General features: G+C 36.0%; 1 protein-coding gene across 1 annotated transcript in view; it reads right to left on the bottom strand.

Moving 5' to 3' along the window:
• HIPK3 (homeodomain interacting protein kinase 3) overlaps positions 1-21196 on the bottom strand; it is a 93039-nt gene that overhangs the window by 9682 nt on the left and 62161 nt on the right. The window contains exons 3-8 of the mRNA XM_044681436.1: positions 21015-21138; positions 9542-9661; positions 8530-8616; positions 6907-7091; positions 5058-5217; positions 4633-4732 (exon numbers count right to left, since the gene is read on the bottom strand). Of these exons, the coding sequence (XP_044537371.1) occupies positions 4633-4732; positions 5058-5217; positions 6907-7091; positions 8530-8616; positions 9542-9661; positions 21015-21138 (776 nt within the window). The remainder of the gene's footprint in view (positions 1-4632; positions 4733-5057; positions 5218-6906; positions 7092-8529; positions 8617-9541; positions 9662-21014; positions 21139-21196) is intronic.

The raw sequence follows: 21196 nt of genomic DNA, 5'->3' as shown, positions 1-21196 counted from the left end.
CTTTGTCAAGCCTTGTCAAGGCTACTATAAAATCTGACTTTCTAACAATGAGCAAGTTTTCAGTTTACTACAAATCTATTAGGTTACCAATATCCTTAATACTGGTTAGTTTGCATTAATACTTAGAAAGCATAATCAGTGCTATGGTATAAAGAGGAGAACTTTGTGTAATTCATTTAAATATTTGACAAGTAGTAATTCATAATCCAATAGTGATAAAAAAATTACTTTTCAAATAGCTAACTACAAACATTTGTGCAAGGCACATCACTTATTCCTAAGCAATAACACACTCTTCAGTATCATATCTGACTTAATATTCAACATTGAATAATCAAAGTTATTAACTAAAGATTTAGTTATCTATCCATCAAAACCCAATCAATTTCTATACTCCCCTAACTCTACTGAGGGAATCCCAACCTTCTAGTGAACTAAATTTTAACCATGGAGTTAACTCTTAGTTTTCACTTACCCCAGGTCAAGTCAGTTGTCAAATCTTCTCAATTCTACCTCTATAACATCTTTTGCAAGAGCCTCTTTCTCTCCCCCGCCAGATCAGCTTTATAGTTTAGGCCCATCACATATAATGTATGGCATTGCCAAACTTTTAAATGTCATTCCTGCCAAGATCTACTCCCAGATCTTGAGCTAGAGAGACTATCAGAAGCCTTCTAGTCCCATATGTTTATTTTCATTTCCTAAGCTCTTTTTGCCCACATAATTTTTTCCTCCCTTCCACCCCACTAAAGAAAAAAGCCCGTGTAAAACACATGCAGAGTAGAAACAAATACTCCCAGTTATGTCCAAGAATTTAACTCATTTTGGTTTGAGTAACCATAACCTCTCTATTAAATGGTAGCTAGCATGTTTCATGATCGATAGTCAGGACTGGCCACTGCATTGATAAAGGTTCTTAAGTCTTTCCAAGTTGTATTTAAATGTTTTTGTTCTTCTGTAAACTGTTCTCATGGTTTTGCTCACATTACTCTGTATTAGTTGATACATGTCTTCTCAGGTTTCTTTGAAACCTTCCTTTTCATCATTACTTTCCACTATATTTAGATGGCACAATTTGTTCAGCCATTCCTTAAAACAATAGGCATCCCACCTCCCTGCCTTAGTTTCCAGTCTTTGACACTACAAAAAATAAAGGCCATAAAATTTTTGTGAATAGAATCCTTTTCCTCCTTCTTTTATTGTTTTGACATATAGGTCTATTGTTTTCCAGAATAATTGGACAAATCACAGTTCTACCAACAGTGCATCAATATGCTAGTTTTCAGTTTTCCCATCATTATTTTTCTTTCCTTTTTTGTCAACTTCGCCAGTCTTCTGGGTGGGAGGTAGAACATTAGAGTTGTTTTAATTTGCATTGCTTTAAGTATTAATAATTTAGTCAACATAGTGTTGATAGGTTCAAGGTAGAACAAATGAAGCCCAGATGGGTTAAGCGAGTTGCCTAAGGCCATAGGGCTGACACTATATCTATAGCTGGAAGCAATCTCAGACACTACCAAATCCAACACTCTAATTACAGATAGGAAAATTAAGGAAGTCTTTTAATGCCTTACTCAGGGTACCCAGGTCAGACCCTTACCCAGATCAGAAGTGCAATTTGAATTCAGGTTCTCTGACTCCAGAATCAGTGCTCTCTCCATTCACTCTATCTCATTAGCTCCAGAGGATCCCTTTCCTCCTCCACTCCAGCTACTAAATAGCTAAAAGCCCAAGACTGACCATGTCCCCCTCTGTTTCAACTATTCCCTACAGTCTCTGAGATCAAATACAAATTCTTCGGCTTGTCACTTAAAACTCTTTAGAAGCTGGTTCCAACCTGTCTTTCCAGAGTGATCTCAACCCATCCCCTTCACTCACTCTTATTTCAAGCTAAATTGCCCTAGTTACTGTTCTCTAGACATGACATTCTCTCCTTTTTCCCTCTGTACTTTGCATAGATTGTTCTCTACACCTGCACCCCCCCCCCCCAAGGCCTGAGCTTAGGAGCTCCTAGCTGAAAGAGGCCTTTCCTGTTCCTCATTGTTATGCCTCCCCATCCTTGAAATTGCTTGGTACTTATTTGGTGTGCACCTGTTGCTTTTTCCTGGTAAAAGAGCATCTTCCTAGCATAGTGCTAAGCACATGGTAGGCATTTATTAAATATTTAAACTTAATTGCCCTAACTATGATACAGAGTAAAAGAATTCAGTTTCTAAAAGAAATGAATAATTTTTTGCTTGAATTTTTGTAACTATCTTAATTATTACAACCTATTAGGATAAGGAGCACAAATATAATAAATACCTTTGCTATAAAAAATACATTTCTTGATTGAAGATAATTAAGAATGAATAATACTTTTTCTACTACCACATAAACTGATCCTGCCATTTGGTGATAAGAAAACAATTGCACATACTAAAGATCACATCAATTAAAAACATTTTAACCTGGATTTTGTACAAGTGTTTCATAACAAAGTCAAGTATTACTTCACATGCCTATCAGCTATATGACTGACCTAGAAAAAAATCACTTGACCTCTCCAAATACAAGGTGCAAATGTGGGGTCAATCTAGTTCTCTCACCTGTAAGCTCCTATACCAGTGGAATCACAATTCCATTGCAGTGCTCTTTTCTCTATAGCTTACTGTCAAGATTATATACCAAGTAGCTGTGGGAGTCTCCATACCACTTTTATTCTAGGGTTCCCCTCTGATATAGTCTTCAGGTTTTCTGCTGCCATCAGTGAACAATTCAAAGAGATCCAGTTTGTGGGTTGAGAAGTGGTCTGTAACCCACTCAGAACTCTACTGTCCCTCCAGGGGACCTGAAGATACAATGTTTACACTAAGAAACAAACTAAGTGAGGCAAGATTAATTTAATCCAAGAGACTACTATCTGATGGAGCAAATCTTGCAACAATAAATTAAGAGCTCCTAACAGCACTTCTAAGATATTTTAAGGCTCCCCAAAGCTCTGGAACCAAAATTGTTACAATACATTCAGCTCTAATAATACATCAACAGGCAAAATGAAAAAAATTCCAAACTTCAAGGTGAAAATTTATGTTGAAAACATGAAAATATGCCAAATTTTTCCTTTAAAGCTCAACTGTATCTGTGTTCAGAGAAATACTGTAAAAGGTAGACTCAAAACTCCCAGGTTTAACTAATGATGTATACTTAAGTTTTTTTGTGTGTTGGTTTTTTTTTTTAAATAAAGTCAGTATTTATCCAGGCATCCAACAACTTGACTGCTTGAGATTGTGAGAAATTACAGTTCAACTCTTATGCTCAACTGAAAACGATGAGGAAAAATCAGATTTGAGATTATGTCTCATACCACACATTGCCATAAATAATCTTTTTACCACAAGTGATAAATTCAATAATCAAGCATTCTAAGGATAACAAAACTAAAAAAAGTTTTAAGTTGGATTTTAGGCAAACATTTCATAGTTTCAGGTGGCATCATAATGAATTGTCTAATATAAACTGCAGTGTAGCACATAAAAATTTAGCACTTCTTCACATAGAGAGTTATATGGAAATATAATCATGGCTTCTCTGAAGAGATAAGTTCTATAATTTTACTACCAGAAGAGTGATGTACTTTAGAATATATGCTTTTATTTAAAAGGCTGTAATATAGTTAAAACTAACTTTGAAAACACAGAGAAAATTGATTATGTGGTACTTGCATACTTTTGGTGGTTAAACACTTAGAACTCTCTTCCAAATAAAGTGAGTTAAAATGAAGCAGCCTTATAAATGTTCCAAGCTTCAGACAAATCTACTCAGATCCTTAAACTAAAATGCTTGCAGTTCCAGATAACATATTCGTTGCGTTCAATATATACCAATTAGATAAATAATATTCAATTAAAATTGCCTCTTTCTTGTCTTTAAATGAGACTTAAGTAAATATAATGAAGAACCAGAAAAAATATTATTCCATTTTTTCCATTAACTATCTGCTTGGATAGACCTCCTTTTCACTAAAATTCCAGAGCACAGGTCATCCATTAAAACATTCAAAAGCTATTTTATAAGTGTAAGTGCTTACTCTATCAATGTAAATTTTTTAAGGCTCCCTAAAAATTAGTCGGTAGTCTTCTACAGTTACTCTTGTATGAAAACTGATCCTTTTTTCAACCAATCTGGAGATAATCCTCTGCAAAATTAGTAGGCTAGTCCTTAGAAAGTAAAAATAGAGTTGATCAATGGGCCTTTGAGAACCTCCATACTACACAAGGAGGTAGGATATGAGGTAGGATTCTGATGGATAAAATCAATGAATAATACCATATACACATTTGAAAACCCAGACCAGTGATCCTTAGAACACACATGGCTTTCAAGTACACATAACTCTGTCAAATTATCTACAAGCTCTTCAAGATAATTATGTGGAACTAGACTCTACAGAAAGTAATGAAGATACATGGCATTTTTGGTTAATGACAATTACAAATATAACTTAAGGGTCAAAAAAAGGGTCAAAAATACCACGCAACAACTCATAGCCATAAAAAGCATAAAATAAAAGTTCAAATATAGAACTATGCTGAGAAATTATTGAATACAGGCATATGCCAAAAACAGAAACATAACTTAAGGGGAGCATACCTTGAATTGATGGGGGACAGATAATCAGTGTCTGTTGGGCAGTCCCAGTCTGCACAGGCACTCCATGGTGCATAACTGAATGAGCAGATGTGGTTAATGCCTGAAACATTCAGAGTAAAATAGCTTTGTTCAAATCAATTCTCTAATAACTATACAAGTATAATTTTTCAAAAATCAGACTATTTCCTAAAAGTGCAATTCTTATAGAGTGACAAATGTTCCTAATAGTAAGTATAACAGAAGCTGATAAAACCCAAAGTCAGAAAGTTAGATTCTAAATAAACTAGGAAAAAAAAAAACAACTGTGAAAGGTACTTTAAAACAAGAATAAAGACATGAAATGCCTATATATTTCTAAATTTAAATTTGAATAATTTTAAGAATATGGAAATACAAATTCTTAAATTAAATAATTTTTTTCTTACCTGACTTCTTAATGTGCCTATTTTGGTGAAATTTGCAGTCAGACTAGCAGTACTGCCTGAGGCAACTGGTCTCATAAGTGAAGTTTTATTGCGATTATTTGTATCATATGAGTTTGAGTGAGATTTGCAAACATCCATAATATGAAAACAAGATTTTACACTGCAAAGTAGAAAAGTAACTATAAGTACAGTTAAGTGTGTAGTATGTAAAACAAATGTACAATAATACAATAAGAAGATCCCAAAAGACTAAGAAAAAAATAGAAAGCTCACAAGCAAAGAGAAGCCCAGTAAGAATGTAAAAGAAAAACAATTTCCAAAGCAAAAAAATTCATCAAAGCATCAAAAAAAAGATTCTAAAAGCCATAAAAGCAATTTTATTACTGTAATCTTTTTGAAGATAGCAAAAAGGTAATAACTATTTTGCATACAATCATTATTTCCCTAGAAAAAGAACTCCTTCTGAATATCTAGATATGTCTGAGACAATTGTCTGATATTTGTTGGAATCTTGATACTTTAAAGCTTAGGAATAAAGAAAAGCAAGGTGTCATAATGTATAGAACTTGGACTTGGGAAAATCTGGCTTCCAGTCCCATTTCTGAAACATACCTTAAACCTCAGTTTAAGATATCCATTGTAGAGGGGATTTCTTCATAAGGAGATGCATACATTAATTAAATCACTTTTTCCCCCTTCATCTCCCCAACCCCTACCCCAAGCTCAAGTACAAAGGACTCTGATATTGTATGGAATTTTTCATATGGGCTGCCTGTTCTCTGCATCTTCTTCCATCATTTTTTTTAAAGCAATAGATGAATATTATGGTCCTAACAATTTAAAGGCATAGTTATTTTCATAGGGTCCCATATGTGCATCTTCATCCCTTCCCATATTTCTGGTTCCCTCATTAGGTAGGCCCAAGGTGTGAGCAAAGGAAAGAGACCTGGAGGACTTGATACCAATGGCACCCAGAAAAAGTCCATAGTTAAAAGCATCAGCCAGCATCGCTGGTCACACAATCCACATCCTCATACATTTGTATGTATGCAGATATATATGTATGTAATTTTGGCTCTAATTAGATGTATGATCTTAGGCAAATAACAGGGCCATAGAATTTGAAAAAACCCTAGCCATAATCCAATTTTGGAGTCAACAAATTAAGCCCTAAGGGACAAATATGCCTACCAACTGTTTTGTATGACTTGAGAACTAAAAATAGTTTTTACATTTTTTTTAAACACAAAATTGCTGACCCCTGACCTAGTATAATCCCTTCAATTCATAAATGAGGAGCACAAGATAAGTGATACATCAAATATCATACAACTATAGTGGTGAGCCAGAAAATGGATTTTTTAAAAATCACAAAACTCAAGAGCTCTATCCACTATACTGTAATATTAAAATATCCAATAACTCCCAATATTATATTTTATAAGATTTATTAATAATCACTTGAAGAAGAAAAAATACAGGAACAAAAGTAAAAACCTGAGTAAAGATGAGAAAAATTCTCGTCTGACACTTCCCCAACCTCCACAAACTGTGATCAGGGGGAAAAAAGAGCAAGAGGCAGGGCTACATCAAAATATATCCTCCCTAATTAAGGACGTAGGTAAACACGTAAATAGGATGCTAGGATTTAGAGTCCTGGGGAGCAAATTCTAATTATACAATACTTAAGTACTTAAAGAAATTGGCCACAAAGGATTTATGACAGGTGATTAAAAGGATTATTCAGCAAATGTGGAGTTCAGAATAGATGACTACTAATATTTCTAGGAAAATGGCATCAAATTTTTTTTCCCAGAAATACATCAAAAGTATATTGCTTAGAACATACTGGTTGCTATGAGGGAAATCAAGAAGATGTTTCATGTTAACAAAAGGATGATTCAATGTCTCAACTGGAGTGATTCTCAAATCAGCATCAATCAATAACATTTTCTTCAACAGACTAACAAATTCTCTTCTATCAGCTTTCTCCGCCAAAAGATCACTTCCTTCTAAATCCATCACTGTGTTCACCTGAAAAAAAAAATAAAACAACAGAATTTCAAATAAAAAACAGAACAGAAAATATATTTACACTAGAATAAGAAATTGAATTCTTATATTTAAAATTTTTTGCAATCAAAATATGGACATATGCTGAACCAAAGGAAAAAATTCACAAATATTTTGAAGATTAAAAAATGGCACAGAACAGAAAGCAGCTTGAGATAAGGGCAGAAAGTTTATTCCAATGGCACAAAGGATTTATGGCAGATTCTTTAGGAGTACTATCCTATACTCTACAACCCACCACACATCCTTACTCCCCACCCCTGAGCTAGTTGTTCCTTAAAAGGTACTGAGACCTTTCTCAAGAGTTGGTTGGTTCCAGGGACCAAGGGCTCAGGTGATTCCTTTCTGATCACATCTTGACTTCATCTACAAAAAGAAGGCTCAAGACATTGAAGCATTTACTTATTCTTTGAGTCAATAAAATGCTTACAAGTGCTAGATTTACAAAGCTTATAATACATAAGAAACTTGTCTAGGGCAGCTATGGAGAAGGTTTTCAAGTCTGTGTGCCCAAACTGCAACTTCAAGGGGCCTATGAGGTACTCCCCTCCCACTTCCCGCCATTACTCAAGAGAGAAGAAGGAGGAAGTGCATGCTTTGGGTGGCTGGACAGAGGGATGGGGCATGCAAAAAATGTCCTCAGGCACTGGGAAGAGGGAGAACAGAGCAGCCCCCCATGCTGGCTCCCTTCACACATGCCAAAACTTTGCCAACATCGGTCTAGAGCAGTGAAGGGCAAACTTTTTAAAGAGGGGTCCAAACGAAAGGAAATGCTCATCTGTCAGTCTGTTTCTAAGGCAACTCTTTGGAAGTTTCATTGTATTGTATCCTACTCATTGTATTCGTCAGATTAGGAATAATGTCGGGGGCAGATAGAACATTTCAGGGGGCCATAGTTTGCTCATCACTAGTCTAGAGGGTCTTCCCTAAGGAAAATGTTCAACAGCTGAGGGAAAAGAATCTAAGAGGGGGAAGATACAATGAAATGAGAGAATACTTGGCTGGTGGATTGGAACAGGAACTTTGCTCAGCTGAATCAAGTCAAGAAGTTCTCAATACCTCTCCTTGTTGTATATCTTTCTTCTGCTACGATTAAGTAAATCTCATTTTGTTAACTCCTTCATGTCTCTTTTTGTTCCAATATGGAACATAAACTACCAGGGAACTGGTCTGAATCAGACCCAGAACAGCAGATGACAAGCAAAGATGTAACTTAATTTTTGAAGGCTGTCAAAAGTGAGTTAGGTTTTGATCAATTAGATCACTTAAGGCAGTCAAATTCATTCAAAGCTACCAAGGACTTTAAGTTCAAAAAGAATGTTTAATGTATTATGCCATACTTGGCATTCAAGACCATAATTTTAAATATATAAGGCTAAAAAGAGATTATAGTACTCACATGCACTATGTCATCCAAACTGTTGAAAATGTACTTTCTGGCTTCTTTAGACTTCATTCCTGTCTCTGCCTCATGCTCTTCAAGAGTCTTATTCAATAAATAAAAATATCAATTTTATTTCCTTTTCTTAAAACATAAACATTAAAATATTTTCAGTATACTATGGCAGTAGAAGCTTAAAATAGTACACAATAATTAGCAATGTTGTATAATATGAAGATGAAAAATAGAATGGGGATAAAACTTTCAAATGCTACAGGATTACATAAACTAATGTTACATAATTACATAAACAATAACCAATAAATCTAATCTGTCCCCTTCTCTCAAATGTTAAAAAATTTTATAAGAAAAGTATATAACTAAAAGAAATTATAAAAGTGCACCAAGGTAGAAAAGATCAGTGACTATTGTAGAGAATGAACTGATTTTTTAAAAATATTTTATTTTCCCCCAATTACATGTAAAAACAATTTTTAGACTTTTTTAAACTTAGAGTTCTAAATTCTCTTCTTCCTTTCCATGCTCCCTCTCTCCAACCCTTCCCTGAGATGGTAAATAATATGATATAGATTTTACATGTGCAATCAAACCACTTTTTCATATTAGAGAACGGACTGGTTCTTAGTGGGTAAAGAAAGGAGGAAGGGGATGGAGATAATTCCAAATTGAAAAGAAAACTTAAATTTAAAAAACCTCAGCAGGAAAGAGAAAAAAGAAATTCTATTCAAATTAAGTACAAAATACTATAAAATATTTTACTAAGGCACAGACTGGACTCATATGACTACAATTATAAAATATCCTTCCCAGAAATAAAGACTTAACTTGGAAAAAGAGAAAAGGTATGAAGAGGAAAAGAAAGAAAGAAGCAGAGAAAATAAACTGAATTAAACTTAGAGAGTTCTTAAATGATTTGAATATTGAATAGATGCAACATGGAAAGAAAGTATAAGCAAGAGCAAAGGAAAGTTTAAGGAAAGAATTTTTTCTGAAAGATTTTATTCATTACCTTTAATCTCCATCCAGAATGTGAAATATCTGTTTCTCTACAGAAGAATCTTGTAGATTTTGTCCCTACATTTAACAACTGTTCTCCCGGTAAACCTTGAGTCTGTGAAATGTAACGAATCTGAAAAACAAGGAAAAAAAAAACTGCTTAAGGTTCAGTTTTGAATCCTGCTTCATGGCCTGTGATCTCATCAGTATGAGCGCTCCCTTCTACCAACAAATCACTATCCTTGTACAACTTAGGAGTTGCTGTGGCCAAATAATTCATCACTCTCCAGCCAACTTGGCAGTGGGGCTTTCTGATCTTACCTTAGGATAGTACACAAACAACAAAAATTGAGAAGGTTATTGGATTTATACCTAAAGCCTTTCCAACATGGAAGAACCTATCAGAGTTAACATTCCATTAGCACAGCCTTTTAGAATCCAAGGTATCTTCTTTAATGTATAAAAATATCCATTTAAAATTGATCTTTCAAGAAACTACTATAGAAGAAATTACCAAGATAACTGGAAGTAAAAATGTGTGGGAGCAGATTGGTTAAGACTTGGCAATGATTGAGTTGAAATTGGAGAGAGAGGTTAGGGGAGAAGGAAAAGCTAAATATGACCCCTATTGTTGCCAACCCTGATGACTACAAAATGACATAAGCAAAAGAAAGAAGAAAATGTGGATGAGTGGTATGCAGACTTGAAGAATGATTACTATTTAAAGACAGAAAAAATAAATGTATGAAATTCAGTTCAACTATAGCCTCTCTTTAATACAAAAGACAAAATCAGGCAAATGGACAGTATTATGTTACATCCCACTTTAGTCTTGAACAAAGGAAGTGTTCAATCAGTTCAGTTACTGATCAAGAATAACTCTGGAATAGTGAGAAAGGAAACAGAGATCATGAGAACAATGGAAGTGTCAAAAAATGTATCTTATTGTGCATCCTGAGTCCATCACTTGTCAGGAGATAAGCAGCATGCTTAGTCATCATCAGCTGTCTGGAATAGCGGTTAGTCAATACACTGATCAGAGTTCTTAGGTCTTTCAAAGTAATTTTTAAAAATAACTGTTCATTTACCAGTTGTTATCTTAGTTATGCTCATTTTCCTCTCAGTTCATCATGTTACTTTTAATTGCATGAAAGGTTTTTTTATGTCATTTGTAACCTTTATTATTTTGCCATTATTTATTTATTTCTAAGGTATTACATTTTATTTTGGTTTTTTCCTCAATTATATGTAAAAACAGTTTGCAACATTTTCCAAAGAATATTGAGTCTTGAAATTTTTCCCTTCTTTCTTCCACTCCAATCCCTTACCCTCCTTGAGATAGTAAGCAATCTCATATAGATTTTACACGGGCAATCATGTAAAACATTTCCCCATATTAATCCTTTTATAAAGTAAGGAAACTCAAAAAAAAAAATAAGAAAAGTGAAAAACTTAGCTTTGGTCTAGATCAGTGATTCCCAAAGTGGGCGCTACCGCCCCCTGGTGGGTGCTGCAGCGATCTAGGGTAGTGGTGATAGCCACAGGTGCATTTATCTTTCCTATTAATTGTTATTAAAATTTTTAAAAAATTTATTTCAAGGGGGCTAAGTAATATTTTTTCCGGAAAGGGGGCAGTAAGCCAAAAAAGTTTGGGAACCACTGGTCTAGATTGAGACTCAGTTCTTCCTCTCTGGAATTAGATGGTATTTTTTTTTATCCCAAGACCTCTGGGTTGGGTTTGGATCACTATACTGCCAAGAACAGCTGGCTGTCATTCACAGTTGTTCAATATAAAGTATTTCTGTAACTGTACAATGTTCTCCTGGTTCTGCTTGCTTCACTCTGCTTCAGTTCATATCTTTCCAGGCTTTTCTGAGCTCCTCCTGCTTGTCATTTCTTACAGCACAATAGTATTCCATTATAATCATGTACCATAACATACTCCAATTGATGAGTATCCCCTCACTTTCCAAATCTTTGCCCCCTAAAGAGCTGCTTTAAATATTTCGTACATATAGGTCTTCCCTTTGTATTTTTTAAAATCCCTTTGTGATACAAATCTAGTAATGGTATTGCTGGGTCAAAGGGTATGCATTGTTTTATAGCCCTTTGGACATAAGGACCAAATTGCTCTCCTGAATGATTGAATCAATCCACAACTTCCCTAACAATGTATTCGGATCCCAGCTTTCCCATATCCCCTCCAAATTCTGTCATTTTCCTTTTCTGTCATAATAACCAATCTGATAGGTGTGAGGTGTGGTACCTCAGAGTTGTTTTAATTTGCATTTCAGTTATTAATAGTCATTTAGAACAATTTTTGCATGACTATAGAGCTTTAATTACTTTATTTGAGAGCTACCTGTTCAAATCCTTTGACCATTTATCAATTGGAGAATGATTTGTATTCCTATTAGTCAACAATTCTATGTTTGAGAAATGAGGATTTTATTAGGAAGACTGGTAAAAAATTATGCTTACTGTGTATTACTCTCCATCCTACTTCCTCTGTTTAGTTTCTGAACTTCATATCCCCTAATTTGCCCTCTTTTCTATCAGCCCCATCCCCTTCTCTTATCTTTCCTGTAAGGCAAGATAGATTTCTATACACAATTATCATGTATGTTCTTCCTTAATGAATCAATTCTGATGAGAGTTGTAAGGATGGGATTTGTGCAAGGGGGGTGGGACAAAAGGAGCCAGAGAAGGAGTTGCTGACAGTTGAGACCAGAGAGAATTCTGGGAATTTCTGGGAGGAAGGGAGGAGAAGAGAGGTCTTTGAGCAGAGGACTTAAAGAGGGAGGAGGGGGATATCCCCGCTCAGATCCAGTCCTGAAGGCTTTCTGATGATCTTTCTTTGGAAAATGATTCCCTGATCAAAGCCATTCCATTGTATCTCACCCATCAAGACTTCAAAAATCGAGTCAGCTAAGTTTGGACTCCATTTTGGGAGCGATCTCTTGGTCTCTTTCTCCCATTACCCAACCTTGCTGAGAAACCCTTTTTCAGTCAAATTTCACAATTATAGAAAAGGATAGAAACAGAAGGAGAAGGGGCAGGGGAAGAAGTTTAGGAGTCAGAATCCCAAAGGTTACCACCAAAGTGAGGGACCCCACAGAAATGTAGAAGAGGGCACCCCAAAAATCCCTCTCTGCCCTTAATCCCTTTCCCCAATCCCTGAATTGCAAATAATAAAAGCCATTCATCAGTCAGATAGCATTCCAGAGTGCCTGAGAGACAACAAGGGAGATAGGGTCCACAGCTTGGTCTGGCTACCTCCATCTTGAAGCCAGACCACCCACTATGAAAAATAACTGATTGAGGGTAAGTTTGTGTGAACCCTGTCCTTATTCAGGATTGGATTGGGGCACCACATACCTCCTCTTATAGGGAAGCCTCACCCCCAACTCCTGAGGGTGGCACAACCATCCAGGTCACTCAGTTTTGGGGTGACACCCCCTTAAAGTCTCCCAGTGTATATTTGGCCCCAGAGTAGTGCTGTACGGGAGACTCACCATACATAGACTCTCTCTATCTCCTCTCTATCAAACATTGGTAACTGGCTCCCTTTATTCTTACGGAGTACAGTTCACATGCTCTCCCCACATCCCATATCTTCCCCTTCACTATTAAAGCTCTTTCCTATCTCTCTTATGTGCAATAACTTACCCCATTCTATTTTCCCTTCTCCTCCTCCCAATGCATTCCTCTTTCTCATGCCTTAATTTAATTTTTTATATTATCCCATCATATTCAACTCACATCCTTGCCTTCTATCTATGTATACTCTTTCTAACTGCCCTCATAATAACAAAGTTCTTTGGCATTACAAGAATCATCTCCCCCCATAGGGATGAATATAGTTTAACCTTACTGAATGTGTTGGACTTCTCTTTACTGTTTACCTTTTTATGATTCTCTTGAGTCTTACATTTGTGAGTCAAATTTTCCATTGACCACTTGTCTCTTCACCAAGAATGTTTGAAAGTCCTCTATATCATTGAATACCCATCTTTTCCCTTGAAGAATTATGCTTAGTTTTGCTGGGTAAGTAAATCTTGGTTGAAATTCTAGCCCCTTTGCCCTCTGGAATATCATATTCCAGGCCTGTTTAAAATGTAAAAACTACTGCATCTTGTATTATTCTGAATGTGGCTACACAATATTTGAATTGCTTATTTTGGACTGCTTATATTATTTTCTCCTTGACCTGAGAGATTTGGAATTTGGCTATCATATTCCAAGAAGTTATTCTTCAGGAATCACTTTCTGGAGGTCTTTCAACTTCTATTTTGACCTTTGGTTCTAGAATATTAGGGTAGTTTTCCTTAATGATTTCTTGAAAGATGATGTCTAAGCTCTTTTTTTTACCTTTCATGTAATCCAATAATTCTTTTTTTTTTTTTAACCCTTAACTTCTGTGTATTGGCTCCTTGGTGGAAGAGTGGTAAGGGTGGGCAATGGGGGTCAAGTGACTTGCTCAGGGTCACAGAGCCGGGAAGTGTCTGAGGCCGGATTTGAACCTAGGACCTCCCGTCTCTTAATCCAATAATTCTTAAGTAATCGCTCCTGGACTTATTTTCCAGGTCAGGTTTTTTTGTGTTTTTTTTTTTTTGTTGTTGTTGTTGTTTTTTATTATTTAAACTTTGATGTTTCTGGATGTCTCATGGAGTCATTAGCTTCCACTTAACCCAATTCTAATTTTTAAGGCATGAATTTCTCAAGGGAGCTTTTTATCTCCTTTTGCATTTAGCCAATTTTACTTTATAAAGAGTTCTTTTCCTCAGCGAATTTTTGTCCTTCTGCCCCACCCCCAAAGAGCTAATTCTGTCTTTCAAAGAGTTTTTCTCTTCAGTGCATTTTTGTATATCTTTTTCCTTTTGGCCAATTCTGCTTTTTAAGAAGTTTTTATCTTCTTTGTTTTTTTATTCCTCTTTTACCAATTGGCCTACTGTTTTTAACATATTGGTTTCTTCATTATTTTTTTGTGTCTCCATTACCATGCTATTAATTCTTTTTTCCACAATTTTCTTGTATTACACTCATTTCTTTTCCCAGTTTTTCTTCTCTTTCTTTTATTTGACTTTCTAAATCCTTTTTGAGCTCCTCCATTAATTCTTTTTTGGATTGAGAGCAATTCATATTTTTCTTAAGAGGCTTTGGATGCCATAATATTGACTTTATTATATTCTCCTCAGTTTAAGTCTACCCTGTTACCAAAACAACTTTCTATGTTGAGTTTCTGTCTTTATTTTTTTGTTTGCTTATTTTTGTGCTTTTTTTCTTTTCTTTTGGTTTAAAAAACTATTCAAGTGGGGGGTGGAGGGCAGCTGGGTAGGTCAAAAGATTGAGAGCCAGGTCCAGAGGTGGGAGGTCCTAGGTTCAAATATGGCCTCAGACACTTCCTAGCTGTATGACTCTAGGCAAGTCACTTAACCCTCATTGCGTAGCCCTTACTACTCTTCTGCCTTGAAACCAATACACAGTATTGATTCTAAGACAGAAGGTAAGGATTTAAAAACAAAACTATTCAAGTTGGGCTCTGAAACTGTGATGAAGGGAAGAACTGTTATAAGCTTCAGGTTTTGTGCAACTGCCTTCAGAATTGACACCAGGTATCTATCTGCTTTCAGTTCTTCCAAGGTGGTAGGTATTCTAAGATTTAAATTAATATCCAATAACTCTAAGTATTATATAAGATTTATATAATCTTTTGAAGTAGAAGAAATAAAAGAACAAAAGTAAAAGCCTGAGTAAAGCCACGTGAGCAAAATTCTCTTGCCTGGCACTCACCCAACTGCCACAGCCGCATTCCTAGGAAAAGAGAGGGCGGAGCTATACTTAAAATATATCCTCCCTATGTTATCATGTAATGTGAGAAGGAACATAGGAAGCTGGGAAAGAGAGTTCTAGGGAGCAAATTCTAATTATACAGTATGATGTAAGGAAAGGTGTATTTAATACTCTCCTGGCCTATACTCCAATCTGTGAGTAACTCAAAGCATTCTTTTACCCCTTGGAGTTGTAACCAGGGTCCTCTGCTCTCCTGTGGCTACAAGAACTAGTATGTGCTAGTGTTCCTCTTCACCCTGAAACTATACCCCAGGACTGTGACCTGGATCTGCATATGGGCAATACAAGAGTCTTGCCCCCAGAGCCAACAAAGAGACCCCTCTACTCCCCTTCTGAGCTGTTATCTGACACCCACCTCAACACCACCACCCGTATCATCCTGTGGCTGAGAGATCCAGAAACCAAGGCTGCTGCTTCAGTTACACCCAAGACCTTGATGCCTGACCTTGTGCACGAGATCCTTCATGCCAGCCTTCTAAGTTGTTTTGGGCTGAAAAATTACCTTAGCCTATCTTTTTTTTGTGAGTTATGCTGCTCCAGAATTCATTTAGAGATATTATATCATTGCTTTTGGGAAGGCAATTTGTTAAGATATCAGATAGATTCCTATATCTTCTCTACCTTCTTTGTTCTGCCCTCCATTTATAATCTTTAAACCAAATACTATAAATAGAAGCATTAAGTTTGTACAATGCCACTGAAATGGTGTGATTGTCTATCTGGCCCATTCAAATGTTGGAAGGAATTTCATTAGTGACATTTTATGAAACAAATCTTATTATACTGTTATTTACATCTTTTCCATTATCTTCAAGAATCTGTGCAATCTTTTTTTGAATTATATTTCATTGTAAAACCGTAAAATTGGTAGCATAAATCTAGTGAAAAAAATTCAAGACTCAAGAGGAACCAATTAAGATAAAATTATACTCATAACAAAGATGGCCAATCCAATTTGCTAAAGAAACATGACCAGAGGACATCTTTTGAAAAACATTTGGACAAGGATGACTTTGTGAACAGCAAAATCAGTGAATCAAAAGTATGATATGGTAGCCAAAAAAAGCAAATTCAATCCTAAGTCATTAAGAGAACTCAGCGGATAGAGAGCCAAACCTGGAGATAAGAATCCTAGGTTCAAATCTGGTCTAAGACACTTCTTAGCTCTAACCCTGGGCAAGTCACTTAACCCTATTTGCCTATCACTTACCTTTTATCTGCCTTGGAATCAATACTCATCAATACTTTGAATCAATCGTATTGATTCTAAGACAGAAGGTAAGAGATTAAAAAAAAAAAAAAGATTACACTAAGAGAAGCTTAAAGCACAGAGGTAAGGATGTCATAGTCCTTATCTGCCTTTTGATCCAGCCATAGGACTGGTTGGTTTATAACCCAAAGAGATAATAAGGAAAAAGACTTGTACAAAAATATTTATAGCCATGCTCTTTGTGGTGGCAAAAAAATTGGAAAATGGGGGAATGTCCTTCAATTGGGGAATGGCTGAACAAGTTGTGCTACCTGCTGGTAATGGAATACTATTGTCATCAAAGGAATAATGAACTAGAGGAATGCCATGTGAACTGGAACAACCTCCAGGAATTGATGCAGAGTGAAAAGAGCAGATCAGGAGAACTTTGTATACAAAGATGGATACACTGTGATAAAATCGAACATAATGGACTTCTCTACTAACAGCAATGCAAGGATTCAGAGCAATGCTGAGGGACTTATGAGAAGGAAAACTAGCCACATTCAGAGGAAGAACTGTGGGAAGAGAAACACAGAGGAAAAACAACTGCTTGAACACATGGGCTGATGGGGATATTATTGGGGACGTAGATGCTAAATGATAACTCTAGTCCAAATATCAGTAATATGGAATTAGGTCTTGATCAATGATACATATAAAACCCAGTGGAATTGTGTGTTGGCCACAGAGGGTTAGGGGGGTTGGGGGGAGAAGGAAAGAACATGAAACATGTAACTATGAGAAAATATTCAAAGTAAAAAATTTAAATTAAAAGAATAAATAAAATTTAAAAAAAAAAAAAGGATGTCATAGTCTTGCCCCGATCAGACTACATCAGGATTGGGAGTGAGGAGTAGGATCACATTTTTAGAAAGGACATTGATGAAAACAGTAAGATGAATAAGATGGTAAATATCATACCACCTTGTACATCAGCTGAAAGAGCTTGAGGTGTTTAGCCTGGAATGAAAAGACTTAGGTAGAGCATATAATACCTATAGCTTCAAGGTTGAAAGGGTATCACATAAAAGGATTAAACCTATTTTACTTGAATGTAGAGGACAGAAATCAAAAAAATAGCTGGACATTACAGAGAGCATGTGCAAGGGTTGGAAATAGGAAATGGAATGTCATGTGTGAGGAACAAAGAGAAAGCCAGTCTGGCTAGATCAAAGAGTACAGAAGAAGGACTAGCATCAAATGAGACTAGAAAGATAAATTTGGGCCAGGCTGTATAGGGATTTAAAACTTAAAAAGAGCAGTTTGTATTTTATCCTATAAACAATAGGAAGCTACTAGAGTGGACTGAATAAGCAAGTCACATGGTCAGAGATGCATTTGGGAAAAATCATTGTGACAACTTTGTTTATGATGGCCTGGAGTAGTGAGGCACTTAAGGCAGAAAGTCCAAAATAGGAGGCCATTGCAATAGTTTAGCAAGTGAAAAAAGTCTAAGCTCAGGTGAATGGAGACAAGTAGTCATATGCAAAAGATGTTGTAGAGGTAGAAATATACAGATCTGGCAACTGACTAAATATGAAATATAAGGAAGAATGAAGAGTCAAAGTAATGTGGAAGCTTCACATCTAGGGGACTGGAAGGATGGTGATGCCTTTGAAAGAAATAGGAAAGGAAGGAAGAAGAGAATAGAACTATGATTGAATCATGCTACAAGTAAGAAAATAAAGTAAGAAAAATTGTCATATTTCATCCACCAAATATAGCCAACTCCACCTGGGCTGGTAAATATACATTCCAAATCCAAAAGACTACTTGCTGTTGTTTACAAGTATGGCAGGGAAAAAAAAAAAACTAGAGACACTGGGCAACAAGAAGCTAAAAAAAGAAGTCAGCATTGTCTTACTGCTTTTTAAATTACCCTGTGCTACTGCCACCCACAAATCTGCCACCACAGATTCAAGAGTCAGAATACCTGGGTTCAAATCCTAAGTAACAATGATCTGTCTTCAATACAGATCTTTTGAGTTTTGTGTGAAGGGAACCCCCTCCCAAGATCATGCATTTGGATCTGACTGCTTTCCTGCGCTCACTCCAGCATGGGCCAGGGGAGAATGACCTAGGTACATCTACCCAAAAAGGATCACATTAGGATCCGGGGGTAAAGGAGAAGATATAAATGAGGGAGTTCCAAGAAGTGGGCTCTTTCTATTTTCTAGAGCACACAGTGAAAGGATGGTGGCTGAGAGAGAGCCATGTGGAGGAGCACCCGAGTGGCTAGTTTAAAATAGACTTCTTTCTGTCTGCCTTCTCTTATTCAAGTAAATATTAATAAACTATAGAAATTAAGGATAAGAGTTTTAATTCAGTTTTAAAAATTTACAAAGCAAATTTATCTACATGAACCTTCACAGTGCTATAATGAAGATGCTACTGGATTACTTTCTACAAATGAGGAAAAAAATTCAGACTGGTTAAATGGCTTGCCCATGGTCCCATAGCTAAAGTGGCAGAGGTAAAATATGAACTCAAGACTCTTCTGACTAAAGATTCAGAGTAGGGTTTGTCTTTTTTTTTTTAAAGCCCTTATCTTTCATCTTAGAATCAATACAATGTACTGGTTCTAAGGCAGAAGAGCAATAAGGATTAGGCAATGGGAATTAAATGACCTGTCCAGGGTTACACTTCTAAAGGCCAGATTGGAACAAAGGATCTCCCATCTCCAGTCCTGGTTTTCTATTCACTGAACTACCTAACTGCCCTTTGGTTTTGAGTTTTTAAAATATTCTTGAGAGTGCCTAAACATTACACACACGCACATTAACTGCATTAAATTAATTCAGAACTTTAGAAAACCACAATAAAAAAGTCATTATTTAACACTTTTATTTTTAATTTTATCTTTATTTTATTCCAAATTTACACATAAGTTTTCCAAAATTACATGATTCATGTTGTCTCCTTCCCCTCTTCCCTCCCTCATCCCGGAGCTGACAAGAAATTCCACTGGGTTATACATGAATTATCCACTCAAGACATATTTCCATATTATTCCTTTTTGTAAGAGAATAATCTCATAAAACCAAAACCCCAAATTATATACCTGAATAAAGAAGTGATAAATCATGTTTTCATCAATAACAAAACAAATATTCTTAAAGGAGTTCTATAGAATGCAAGGCCAAGATGAATGAGTAAAGCAGGTTCTCACCTGAGCTCTCCCAAATTTCCCTACAAATAATTTTTAAAAGGTTGAAGTCAAAAATTTTTCTTGCCTAAGACAACTTAGGAATTTCACAGGGAAGGTCCATGTCAGGGAGTCAGGCTTGTAGCACAATGTAGTATAAGCATGCACCACGGGAAGCCAGCAGTAGTTGTTAGGAACAGGTGCATTGCAGGGAGGGAGAGAGAAGGCTAAAAAGAAGCAGTAGCTTGGGTAACTCTTAAGTTCACAGAGGGTAAAGAGGACAGACAACTAGTCAGAAAGGATCAAAGGGTCAAAAGGATTCTTTTCCTGGCACTAGGTGCAAGACTGTTGCAATGCCCTTATGTGGGGTTCCAGGTTGCAGTCCCAGAGATAGGAGAAGCATTAGTGCTTGTAGCCACAAGGGAATGGGGACCCAGGGTGTAGTTCAAGGGATGAGAAGAGTGCTTGTCCTCACCAACGGGGGGAAAAGAGCCTAGTCTTAGGTCCATAAAAGAAAGATGCACTTACTCTTAGGAGCTAAAGCATTTGTGGTCACAGTTCCAGCAAAGCGAAGAGTGCTTGTCATTATTCACAAATGAGAGCACAGGTCAGGAGAACTGTGACCACACCTCTCTTTAGATTACACTACCTTGAAGAACTAAAAACTAACAGACCCCCAAAACTAGCTCAGAAAGAAAAAAAAGCACAAAATACCTGAAGCTTGGGACAATGCCCATACAGCCAGGGAGTAAAGCCCAGTTTTAACATAAAGTTAAAAGTCAAGAAGTAGGTTGGAAAAAATAAAGGACTTTCAAGCATGAGTTCTTTTGAAAAAACCCAAAGCTGAATAGAAAATATGACTTTCAAATATAAGATGAAATAAAAGCATAATATTCTAATTCTTGAATTTTACTGATATTATTTTAAAATATTTCCATGGTGAAATTCACATGAAGGATTAGGTATTTCTTTAATTTCTGGACAAACTTTTAAAATGTTTTTATTAATTATCTTTTGTTTATACATCAACCTCATTTACAAATATAGTCTTCCCTTACTCTGTGAACTACGTATGACTTGATAATAGATATTTTAAAAAGAAAGGAAAAACAACTGTTCAAAACCAGCCGATACATCAACAATATCTGACCAGTAAGGAATAGGCATCAGTATAAGACTAGTATTTTTAAAAAGTTTTTATATTCAAATTTGTTAATAACATAACGGTTCTACTACCTGGTCATACTCCAGTGCTCCTGGGTATAGTGGCCATCCAAGGAATAACTCAGCAATCACACAACCCAGCGACCACATGTCTATGGCTTCACAAAATGGCAACCCCAATATGATCTCTGGAGCTCTGAAAATCAAACAAAGTACATTTGAAGAACTTAATAAATTAAAACCAAAATCCAAAA

Source organism: Gracilinanus agilis, chromosome 6 (genome assembly GCF_016433145.1).
Source record: "Gracilinanus agilis isolate LMUSP501 chromosome 6, AgileGrace, whole genome shotgun sequence".
Classification (NCBI taxonomy): domain Eukaryota; kingdom Metazoa; phylum Chordata; class Mammalia; order Didelphimorphia; family Didelphidae; genus Gracilinanus; species Gracilinanus agilis.
This window is presented reverse-complemented; position numbering and strand designations above follow the sequence as displayed.